Consider the following 12,361-nt stretch of genomic DNA (forward strand, 5'->3'; position numbering starts at 1 on the left):
TTGGCAATGAGACATGATATCAACTCTTAATATTATCAGTACTCTTTCTTACCAATAAAAGCTCTCAAAACATGATTCATAAGCCTCATGAAAGTACTAGGGGCATTAGAGAGACCAAAAGGCATCACTAGCCACTCATATAAGCCATGTTTTGTTTTGAAGGCAGTTTTCCATTCATCACCAACTCTCATTCTAATTTGATGGTAACCGCTCTTCAAATCAATCTTACTAAAAAAACAAGAACCATGCAATTCGTCCAACAAATCATCCAATCTAGGAATAGGGTGGCGATACTTTACAGTGATTTTATTCACAGCTCTACAATCCACGCACATCTTATATGTTCCATCCTTCTTTGGCACAAGCAAAACAGGAACTGCACAAGGACTCATGCTCTCACGGACATGTCCCTTAGCCAAAAGCTCATCTACCTGTCTTTGAAGCTCCTTAGTCTCAATTTGGACTACTCCTATAGGCTGGTCTATTAGGAATTTGAGCACCAGAATGAAATCTATTTGGTGTTCAATACCCCTAATAGGTGGTAAATCAGAAGGTATCTCATCCGAAACACATCCGGTATTCTGCAAAGAGACACAACAGAAGAAGGTAGATTGGGGTCAAGGTCAGAAACATTTAAATAATTCTCCCTATACATGAGAATGCACAATGGCATCCCACCCCTCAAAGCTCCCCTCAACTCCCTTCCCCCAACATACAAGCTCATCTTTTTCTCTCTTCTCTCCTTTTGTCCCGAGCCCTCTCCCTTTTCCATTACACTCACTTTCTTTTCTTTCACTTCTTTCTTTTTCTCTTTCCCATCACTATTTTCTTTACTTTCTTCACTCTTGTGCTCGGCCTCTCTTAACTTTTCACTGCAACTCTCTTTTCTCCCTGATGACCCTCAATATTCTCATTTCGTCCTCATGTGCTTGTGTTGGTGACAAGGGCACCAAGGCATGTGTGCGCCATCTTTCTTCAAATTGTAGTGATTCTTCCTCCCATCATGAATCACATACCTATCATCTTTCGCCATGGCCTACCTAGCAAGATATGTGTAGCTATCATGGGCACTACATCACATAAGACCTCATCATGGTAGCTCCCTGTAGTGAAAGGTACCACTACTTGCTTAGTTACCTTCACTTTGTTGCAATCATTTAGCCATTGTAACCCATAAGGTTTAGGATGCTTAAGGGTAGGCAATCCTAATTTCTCCACAAGTAAGGAACTAGCCACATTGCAACAACTACCCCCATCTATAATCATGCTACACAATTTCTCCTTCACCACACACCTAGTATGAAAGATGTTTTCCCTTTGCAACTCATCACTATCCACAACAGGTTGAGCACTCAAGGTCCTCATGGTAACCAATGCAAAGTCATACCCATCGGATGGCTCTTCAACGTCCACATCCTCTTCATTTTCATTCCCCTCAACTAACATCAATGGTTCTGATTCATTTTCTTCCTCACTCTCTACCTCCCCATCTTCCCTAATCACCATGACTCTCTTGTTAGAACATTGGGAAGCATAATGCCCATATCCCAAACACTTGAAACACTTCACATCTCTAGTCCTAGTAGTGGCAGTACCCCCCTTCTCTTTATCTTTACTTTCTACCTTTTCTTTCCCCTTCCACTCTTCTTTCCTAAACTTAGGAATTTCTTTCTCACCCTTAGAAGTCTTATCTACATTTGGTTTCCAAGGGGCCTTTGGAGCTGAATGGACACCACTACCATACTTCAAAGCTCTCTTCATCTTCAATTGTTTTTCTACTTTAATGGCTATGTGCACCAACTCAATCAAATTAGTGTAAGAGTGCAACTCAACAACATGTGCAATCTCTATGTTAAGACCAGCTAGGAAACGTGCCATAGTAGCCTCTGGAGGTTCATCTAATTGTGCCCTTGCTAAGGCTATCTCCATTGCCTTATAGTACTCCTCTACACTCTTCCCTCCTTGTGTCATCCTTTGCAACCTTTGGTAGAGTTCCCTAAAGTAGTGTTGGGGAACAAATCTCTCCCTCATTGCTTCTTTCATAGCGTCCCAAGAAGTAATGGATCTAACACCTAAAGTCCTTCTCTTAGCCATCAACTGGTCCTACCACATTATAGCATACTCCTTAAACACTATGGCTGTAAGCTTCACTTTCTTTTCTTCACTATAGTTATGGCACTAAAAAATTAGCTCAACTTGCCTTTCCCACTCCATGTAGGCATTCGGATTCTCCTTCCCATGAAAAAGAGGAATTTTCATATTAATATTACGCACATTAGTGTCTACCCTCTCTTCTTGGTCTCCATACCCATAATCACCATATCTATTCTCCCTAAATCTAAACATCCTATCTCCTTTTCTACCTCTAGCTCCCCTACCCCTAGGTAGTCTATAACCCCTACCACCATAGTTATAGTTCCCATACTCAAATTCATCTTTTATCTTTTCCTCAAACTCCTCCTCATCATGCACTTCACCCCTAAGGTTCTCTAGTCTTAGTCCCCCTATATTTCTCACTTCTTGCCTTCTGTCCCTAGCATCATCTCTACCCCTTGCTCTCTCTTCCCTATCCCTTCTCATCTCCTCCAAAATCCTATTCAGGTCATCCCTCAACGTATTCATGCCCAAGGTCAACCTCTCAAATTGTGCAGCCACGGCGTCCCTATACATAGCTTCATCAACTAGGACTCTCTCCCCACTACTACCAGTTTCATTTGACATGATTTTGAGCTGCAAGAAAATAAGTTAGTAGGAAATGACTAACCCTCTCTAGGTGTTTCACACAAACAGATGGCTTTTACCCTCTAATGTACTCACACCCTCAAGCCTTTTACCACTCACTTCTTCTTGCTTGGTTCCCTTGGAACTAAGATACCAATGGCAATTCAAAAACTCACAAATTTTAAACAAAATGATCAAGAACGACAAGAAACAAGACGTGACACAAGAACAAGCAATGTGACACTGGGGTCAAAATAAGATATAGACACCAAATGAACAGTTAGTAAACTGGAATGAAGACAACCTAATCAAATGATATCAAGCTCAAACATCAAATTTCATAATCAATGCAAAGATACCAGTGATTCACATAATTTACCAAAAATATGCTCCAATTTTGGTTCACCACACAAACGACTCTATTTTGATCTAAAATTTGGTACACACTGGAAACCCAATACGGACTAACTACTGGTAAAATTTCAGGAGCTTCTGAGGGTTTGTACTATGTAAACTAAATTTAAGCAGGTTTGCCGCAAAATTTTGGTTCAGCAAGAGAACAGTGTCAAACGACCCCCAAAATTGACATGGGAACTACTGAAATGGGGTATAAATAGCCTATAAATTTTCAGAGTTTTCTGAATTGTTTTCTTATGCCAACTAAGTTTGATCAGCTTTGCCGCAAAATTTTGCTTTGCTAGGCAAACAATGTCAAACAACTCCGAAAATTGACACAGGAACTAGTGAAATGAGGTATAAAGAGCCTGTAAAGTTTCAGAGTTTTCTGGGTTGGTTTGATATGTGAACTAAAAATAGTCCAGTTTCTCCGCAAAATTTGGTTCAATAGGCAAACAGTGGTATTTTCACCCCAAATTTGGTATGAAGCACAATAATTATACCCAAATGATTCTGGTGAAATTTCATAGCCAAATTCAAACTTTAACCCCACGTTTCTATAATTTCCCCCAATTCAACAATGGTAAGAAATCACAATTTCCAGCTCTAACACCACAAACTCCAATAGTGCAGTAGATATATCATCAAAATTGCACTGCTATCAGTTACTAATCATGTCAATTCCCAATTTCAGTCATCAACTCATCAATCTCTCATAAATCAAAATTACAGCAGTAGGCTCAACATGATTTATATTATGCAAGATTTCAAAGAAATTAGCTAGCACAAAGATGGTATAAGCTAGAATATAGATTAAACCCTAAAACAAAATTGGAATCAAAGACAAATCTAAAGAAACTTCTCTAAAACCCTAGATGAAGATTTCAGTGACAAGTATCGTAAACAAAGATGAAAAGCATGGAAGATGAAGAAAAGAAAAACCCTAGAAATGTCCTCTTTGGCGAGAATGCCTTAGAAGCTTAAACCAAACAGAAAAATCAACTAAAGGAAGATAAGGAATGAAGGACACTTACTTGATTTGATGCGCTAATGCTCGATACCAATTTGACAAGCACCCAAATGAATATTGCCTAAGGATGCAGACCTCTAATGGAACCCAAGGATCATCAACACCAAAACAAGTTTTCTTTGAACAAAATAAGATGCAATCTCTATGGAAAAAGAAGCACCCGAATATATATTTCAATGAGAAACAGATCAAGTGTCAACACCATAACCCAACTTGTGGGAGATTACATTGATCATCAAGTAAAATCGGCAAGTGAGCAAGTTGCCTAAGTTTTAGTTCTTCCAGAAACTAGCAAGAAAGAAGACTCAAACTCTCTCCAAGGGAGGCTCTCATGTACAAAGAGAATGAAAAGCGAAGGAAGAAGATGGTATTCTCTTCCTTATAAACCTAGGTTCTGAAACACAAGCTAAATTTGTTAAGACAAAAGTTACAAATAATTGTGCTATGTTGGCTATCCTAACAAGAATAGAAAGTGCATTAATTATAAAGACAAAAGATGGCAGCAGCATTTATTGCAAAAGGGCAAAAGGTGGCAGCAATTAATCCCTCTTTGTGGCAAAATATTGGGGCCCACTTGGTCAAAAAGTAGCTTTCTTTAATTCAAATGAACCAATGAGCTCCCTCCACGTGGCATGAACCCTACAAACACCTAGTGGCTGCCAAGTGGACTCCAGGGTGGCATGAGGCATGTCCAAAGTGGCTGGTGACGTAGTCGATGATGTGGCAATGGAATCTGACGTGGCTGGTGATGTGGCAATGGAAGCTCCAACTTGGCACATGGTGATCCACTTAGATTCTTGGAGCAAGCAAGCTAGGTCTTCCTTATGCAGCTCCCCTCCTAAGCCGAAAATCCTTTTATGGTCCATGAGCATGCTTTGAAGTTGCTTAGCTCTCGCCCTAGTGATTGCCCCTTTGAAGGGTGGCGGTGCTCCTTGATGATCCTGATCACCAACTCAAGCTGGAGTCATGGTTTATGTCAAACTCCATTTGCTATGAATATTATGTTCTTTTTTAATTCCAGTTCTTGATTAAAAAGATTTTCTCATCAGAAACTCTTTTCTGATTAAATCTATCTGTCCTGGCCAGGAACTTGAAACATCAAGAACAATTAATTGAACATAGGATTTTATCTCTATTTACTTAGAGGAACTAATTCCATCTTGATCAACACCTACCTCCATATATAACTAGTAGGAGCCAACACATGCCCATATACCCATACACAGTACAAGTATGAAAGCAGTATCAAACTCAAACTACCTATATACAAAATAACTGTGCTATCTCAGGTCTAAAGATTATATGCACTGATATAATTTATGACAAAACACTAATAAGAGTAAACTCCATGTGCTTGTCATAAGTTTCACTGGTTCGGCCTACTTATCATTTATAAGTACCTATCATGTTTGTCATATGGCATGAGACTCACCATTCCATCTTATTTATATCTCATATAAATAACTTGGGAACAAACATGAATACAATCTTTCTGGATAAGTCATGTCCTTATTATGAAGTATCCTCGATTGTGAACCTATTTATGATACTTTGTGCTAGAAATAATGTCACTCATATTCTTAACAACTTAAGAATAATATTTCTAACAAAATATCAATGGACCTTTTCTATTACAAATAAATATATTATGTAAACGGAAAAGTGGAAAAGCCTTTTATTAATAAAAATATGTACAAGATACATACTAAATGATATGCTCTAGGGCATACTACTAACAAATTTATCATTCATAACACTTAAAATGATCAATAAGTAGTCTCAACAAGATCAATCTCAAGCCATAACACCAAGGTACCAAAATTAATTCAAACCCTAACTCAAAATTTCTAAACAATCATTTTTAATTTCTTTCAATTTTTACTTTCTTATGCATGCTTAACATAGTTTAAGAAAAAAAAGAAAGAGTTACATAACACTAACCTCTTTGATCAATTCTTAAGCTTGTAGAAACTTTGGAATTTCCTCACTTTTTTATAACGAAAATGTTCCTCTTGATGTAGGGATAAATTTTCATGAAGGAAGTTTAGGGTATTGGGGTGGAAAGCTTAGGGAAAATCAAGCTTTAAAGAAAAAAAAAAATGGCGGAGAGTGCTTTGGCTAGGGAGTTCAGCTGGTTGGGGAAGACAAAGTACAAAATTGTTTTGTCATTTTGTTCTCATTTATCTCTTTTTATGGTTCATTAATTGGTTGTCTAATGGTGATTGGTGGAGAGTTTATAATGACATCATTATGATGTCAAAATTTGAGTTTTCTTTTATTTTCTTTTTCTTTTCTTGTCTACTGATTTTTAATTTAATTTTTATCACTTTTTATTCATATTTTATGTCATATAATTTATTTATTTAACTAGACAAGTTGGCCAAAAATCATCTCTGAAGACGAAATGACCAAAATGTCATTCGTTTTACTTAACAGACTAAATTTGTCTGTACCGATCTAAAAATTTTTCTTTAATTTTTCTTGGCATTCTAATGCCATTGAAACCTCAATGACTCTTCTCTGGAGTTTCAAAAATTATTTCACTGGGTTTCCCTCGGGTTTAGGGCTACTAGCTGTCTTTACAGCAACTTCCCATTAGGTCACCCATCATCGGGGCACCGGCTCATTTAACTCATTTGCAATTCACTTCTTTTATTTATTTTTAATTTTACTTAGTCTTTATTCAGTCAATTTATACCTCTTCACTCTAGTTGGAGTGTAGTTCCATCATCCTGGCTGTCCGGATAAACATTAGTCGTCGGAATAGTAGAATGTACAGACTACCTAAAGTGAGTGCGTTACAATTCTCCCCCTCTAATAAAAATTTCGTCCTTGAAATTTACTTGGTGTAAATAGCAGAGGAACTGCTATCTCCTTGTGTCTCCACTTTTCCGTCTTATAATACTTTACTTTCTCCTTAGTCTATCTTACTTAATCTAGTTCCACATATTTACCTTTAACCTTTTTCCTTTACTCCCTCAGTCCTACAGTTTTTCCATAGTATTTTCAAACTCATTTTTAGTAATAGAACTCTGTTCTGGCATAACTATACCAAAGCAGAGACCACACGCAAATATCCTCATCTCGATGTACCATCGGAAATACGTAGCTCTACACAATAGTCTCACATCGGTACTGTAATCTGCAGCTCACAGCACAAACATCGAGAATAATGCGTAGTTACTACGGTATATCCCAATAAGTCAGATTTTTTCTATACTTATCCTTTTCGAATCTATAACATCCTGTGGACCGGGATCCATACCTTAACCTAAAATAACAAGAGAAAACAGATATGCATTAGTGTCACCTCGACTCCTAATTAAGGGCTCATGCATGTTATGCACACTACATCTTTCTATCTACCTATGCCTAGGAACGCCTAAACCTTTGCTCTGATACCAATAAATGTAACACCCATCACCCGTTTACAGTGTAGCTGAGCAAAGTGTGCTACATTCGGTGCCGGAGCACCCTATCCTGTCCTGTCGTATATAATATTAATTTAATGTCTCTTTTATTTATAATATTCCATGTATAACTTTTTTTTTATCACACTTTATTTTTGTGGAGACCCATACAGAGTCCCCTCTGTTCTATTAGTACATGGTAGGTTTCATGTTACCTGTTAAAACAATTTATATCCATTTCATCTATTCATTCATCATATCACTTCTCATGCTCATACCAATTTCAAGAAAATAATTTACATTTCATTCATATAAAGTTTACATTTACAAAAATTTACAATTTATATACAATCCAAAATTATTTACATTATTTAATTACATACAATACCAAAATGCAAAATCTAATATATACATGAGCCCTACCAAAATGACTGATGAGGTGACAACCCACACTGTAGCAGATCTGGTGCAAATCCGGTCTAGGCCCTACTGCTGCTGCTGCTCTCCAGTACCTACGCTTGGTAAGAATCAACACGCTAAGCATAACGCTTAGTGGTGCATAAATAAGGAAAAATAACTAAACAATTTAAAATAATTATTTCACGTATAACCTTATAAATAAATATCAATTTTCATGTATTTAAAATCTTTTACATGTTTTCTAGAACTTTAGAAGTAAATAAGTTAATAGTGATCTTTTCTGTGCATATACCTTATATTCAGTCTTATAAAATTCATATGAATTTACAGTCCTTTTTCATGTTTACCAAACTTTGGAAGCAATTAAATTAATCGGGATCTTTTTATTCATGTAATTCATATTCGGTCTTATATATTTTACATTAATGGTTCTCTCATGTACTTGTTTGAATTTAAACTTGTATTTCTCATAATTGTGCCCAAGTAACCTATGACAGACTATAAAGACTGGATACACAGGAGTATACTAGTCAGACATCCGTATGTCTATCCAGTATACAACAGTCATATCAAGCACAAGGCCAGTTGGCAGGCATAAGCCGGTAATAATGAAAATTGGCACTATGGCTATCGGGCAGGCATAAAGCCAGTAGAGCAATCATCTTAGACATATGTTGTCTGTCAATGATTATCCCTGTGGGCAGTACTGCAATATGTAGTCTCTAATTAGTATACCAATTGATCCATGCTATATAAATGAGTCTAGGCATACTTTGGGCAGAATAGTATTATTAAGTATTTATAATTTCATTAATTCATATTATTTTTATGCTTAACAATTTCTTCTAATTCATTTCATCTCATATGCTTAGTTATTTTATGGACCTTTCTTTAGGTCCAGATTTGGTGCACTGTTTTTACATGGCAAATTGACCAAGATGTGGCCACTGTTTGGCCACACTCCCTTCATAGAATTTATTCCTCTATGTCTTGCCTTTGTTTTCCTTTTTGAATCATATTAATTGGAGTTTTAGAACTCAAGATATGGTTTAATAACTATAACTGGTTCACTATCTCTTTCTGGGTCCAGAATTAGACAGATTCTAGAGTCTATTTTAGTTTAATTAATTGGACCTGTTACAGTCATTTTTGGGCTTAAAGTTCTTCATACAATTTGTTACCCTATGTCTTATAGTCACTCAAAAATTTTAATTATAATTTTTCAAGGTTTGTAGAATTAATTATGGCCAAATCACTGGCTTGGACTCATATGCCCTGTGTTTTCAGGGTCCATGTTCAGGTCAGTAGATTTGACCTCCATTTTAGGGTTCTTATATTCATAGTTTTAAGACCATGTCTAAAACAAAGTTGGAGCTCTGTTTCTTAGGGTTCCAGATCAGTATGGCTCATCCTAATTGGAGTTTTTTAGTGGTAGATATGACTAATTGAGTGTTCTGGGGTCAAGTGTAGTTTGGTCAAACTCCAAGTTTTGATGTGCTAAATTTTACTAACCATTTGACCTAGTTCCTTTGGGTTCTGGGTTTTGGTCAAAAGACCAATATTGTAGACCTATGTCTTATAAAAATTTTGCCATTGGTTTCATTGCATTGGGATTTTTATGGACCAAGTTATGGCCATTTTGCCAAAACTGGTCGAGTGGTCTATGTCCAGGAAATTCTGGGCAGAATCTATTCTAGTCAGTTTAGTGACCTAAATTAGGTCAGAAATTTCATTTGGTTAAAGGCATTTCTGGGCTTGGTGTTCTTAATGAAAGTTGTAGTAATATGTTTAATCTTTCCAATGGTATAAAATTTAGGTCATTTGGACCTGTCTAGAGGGAGTTATGGCCAAATGAACACGTACTGTTTATTTAGTCATTTTATGGGTTCAGTGTTTAGATATCTGGATTGGGATAGTAAATTGACCATGATTTTGACAGAATTTGGGCAGGGTTTCTTTATGAAAAATGGGGTATTTTGAGTCTAGTTTCACCTCCACTTAGCTTCACATCAATTGGAGTCACACAACTTCAGTTATAACTCAAATAAGACACTGGACTCATAGGTCCTAATTTCCTGCATAAGAGAAGCACTACCAATATTCCATCCTCCTTACTCCCAACTACAATTTATCATTCATAACACTTCAAATGATCAATAAACAGTCTCAACAAGTTCAATCTCAAGCCATAACACTAAGGTACCAAAATTAATTCAAACCCTAACTCAAAATTTCTAAACAATCCTTTTTAATTTCTTTCAATTTTTACTTCCTTATGCATGCTTAACATAGTTTAAGAAAAAAAAAGAAAGAGTTACATAGCACTAACCTCTTTGATCAATTCTTAAGCTTGTAGAAACTTTGGAATTTCCTCACTTTTTGATAATCAAAATGTTCCTCTTAATGTAAGGATAAATTTTCATGAAGAAAGTTTAGGGTTTTGAGGTGGAAAGCTTAGGGAAAATCAAGCTTTAAAGAAAAAAAAATGGTGGAGAGTGCTTTGGCTAGGGAGTTCGGCTGGTTGGGGAAAACAAAGTGCAAAATTGTTTTGTCATTTTTGGTCTCATTTATCTCTTTTTATTGGTTCATTAATTGATTGTCTAATGGTGATTGGTGGAGAGTTTATAATGACATCATTATGATGTCAAAATTTGAGTTTTCTTTTATTTTCTTTTTCTTTTCTTGTCTACTGATTTTTAATTTAATTTTTATCACTTTTTTTCACATTTTATGTCATATAATTTATTTATTTAACTGGACAAGTTGGCCAAAAATAATCTCTGAAGACGAAATGACCAAAATGCCCTTCGTTTTACTTAATAGACTAAAATTGTCTGTACCGATCTAAAAATTTTTCTTGGCATTCTAATGCCATTGAAACCTCAATGACTCTTTTCTGGAGTCCCAAAAATTATTTCACTAGGTTTCCCTCGGGTTTAGGGCTACTAGCTGTCTTTACAGCAACTTCCCGTTAGGTCACCCATCACCGGGGCACCGGCTCATTTGACTCATTTGCAATTCACTTCTTTTATTTTTTCTTAATTTTACTTAGTCTTTATTCAGTCAATTTATGCCTCCTCACTCTAGTTGGAATGTAGTTCCAGTCATCCTGGCTGTCCGGACAGACATTAGTCGTCGGAATAGTAGAATGTACGGACTACCTAAAGTGAGGGCGTTACAATTAGCTTGCCACTGAATTCAAGAATAAGTTCATATCCTCCATCCCTCCCAAAAAGTTATCTTCAGACCTTCAGAGAATTAAACAATATGAGGGTGAATCTCTGAGAGATTATATCGCCCATTTTAACACTGAAGCGATACAAATTGAGAACCTGAATCATGAAATAACATGTGAAACTTTGAAAAAAGGCGTAAGGAATGTAAAATTTTCAGATTCGCTCATAAAAAATCCAGTAATAATCTATTATCAGTTGATGCAGAGGGCACAGAAGTACATCAGGTTAGACGACGAGCAATAAGCTCCAAGGAAAGAGAGGAAATCCAAGCAAAATAATGAGAAAAGAAAAAATAAGAAAAATTATAGCTAGAATCGGATATACCGTTTGGACAAAAATGAAAAGTAGAGCAGAGCAGAGGGAGGTTCTATAAATACACACCTTTAAATGAGCTCAAATCCAGAGTACTTGTGTGGATACAGAAAAATGGTAAATAGGTCAAATGGCTGAAGAAGCTCAACCCCGATATTGTAGGAAAGAGAGATAAGGGTAAATTTTACAGGTTTCATGAAGATTACGGTCACACCACCAATGAATGCAGGCAGCTTAAAGATGAGATAGAGCGACTAATTAGAGACATTTGGCTCATAAAATTAACAAGGGATGGATGGGATGAGAGAAGAGCAACCACCTCTAGAAATAAGGAAATCATCACTGAGAAGGATGAAAGTTTGATTAGGGTAATTAATGTAATCGCTAGCGGTCCAAATATAGGCAAGGCGGGCAATAAGAGGCCAGTTGAACTGAGCAGTATTAGTGGCCCAACAATCCTCTCCGTTGACAGAAATGAATTAAGCAAGGAAACAATTACCATAGGTTTAAAAGATAATGAGGTAAAACAACCACATTTTGATCCTTTAGTTGTGTCTATGCAGATAAACAAGTATACAGTACGATGAGTGTTGATCGATACAGGCAGCTCGGTGAACCTCCTGACGAGAGAAGTCATGGAGAAACTCGAACACGGGATAGAAAACCTGACCAAAGTCATGTATTTCCTGGTCGACTTAGGCAACAAGATGATCTCAATGCTCGAAACTATTAATTTAGCTGTAGTCCTAGGTGATAAAGGATACAAGAGGAAAGTTTATACAGAGTTTGCGGTGATTGATATTCCCTTGTCATACAACGTTATCCTTGGCCGATCG

At 36.6% G+C, this 12,361-nt stretch overlaps 1 protein-coding gene across 1 annotated transcript; it reads left to right on the top strand.

The window, feature by feature from the left end:
* The first annotated feature begins 4,834 nt into the window (after positions 1-4,834).
* LOC131176668 (uncharacterized) lies at positions 4,835-12,112 on the top strand. Its single transcript, XM_058141738.1, has 2 exons — positions 4,835-4,927; positions 11,651-12,112. Exons 1-2 carry the CDS (start codon positions 4,835-4,837, stop codon positions 12,110-12,112), a joined length of 555 nt encoding a protein of 184 aa, XP_057997721.1.
* The last annotated feature ends 249 nt before the right edge of the window (positions 12,113-12,361 follow it).

Source organism: Hevea brasiliensis, unplaced genomic scaffold, assembly GCF_030052815.1.
Source record: "Hevea brasiliensis isolate MT/VB/25A 57/8 unplaced genomic scaffold, ASM3005281v1 Scaf216, whole genome shotgun sequence".
NCBI classification, from domain to species: domain Eukaryota; kingdom Viridiplantae; phylum Streptophyta; class Magnoliopsida; order Malpighiales; family Euphorbiaceae; genus Hevea; species Hevea brasiliensis.

Coding starts and splice junctions, on each gene's coding strand:
- LOC131176668 (XM_058141738.1), top strand. CDS start 4,835: ATGTCCAAAGTGGCTGGTGACGTAGTCGATGATGTGGCAATGGAATCT. Junction 4,928..11,650: donor AAGCTCCAACTTGGCACATG/GTGATCCACTTA, acceptor AATGGTAAATAG/GTCAAATGGCTGAAGAAGCT.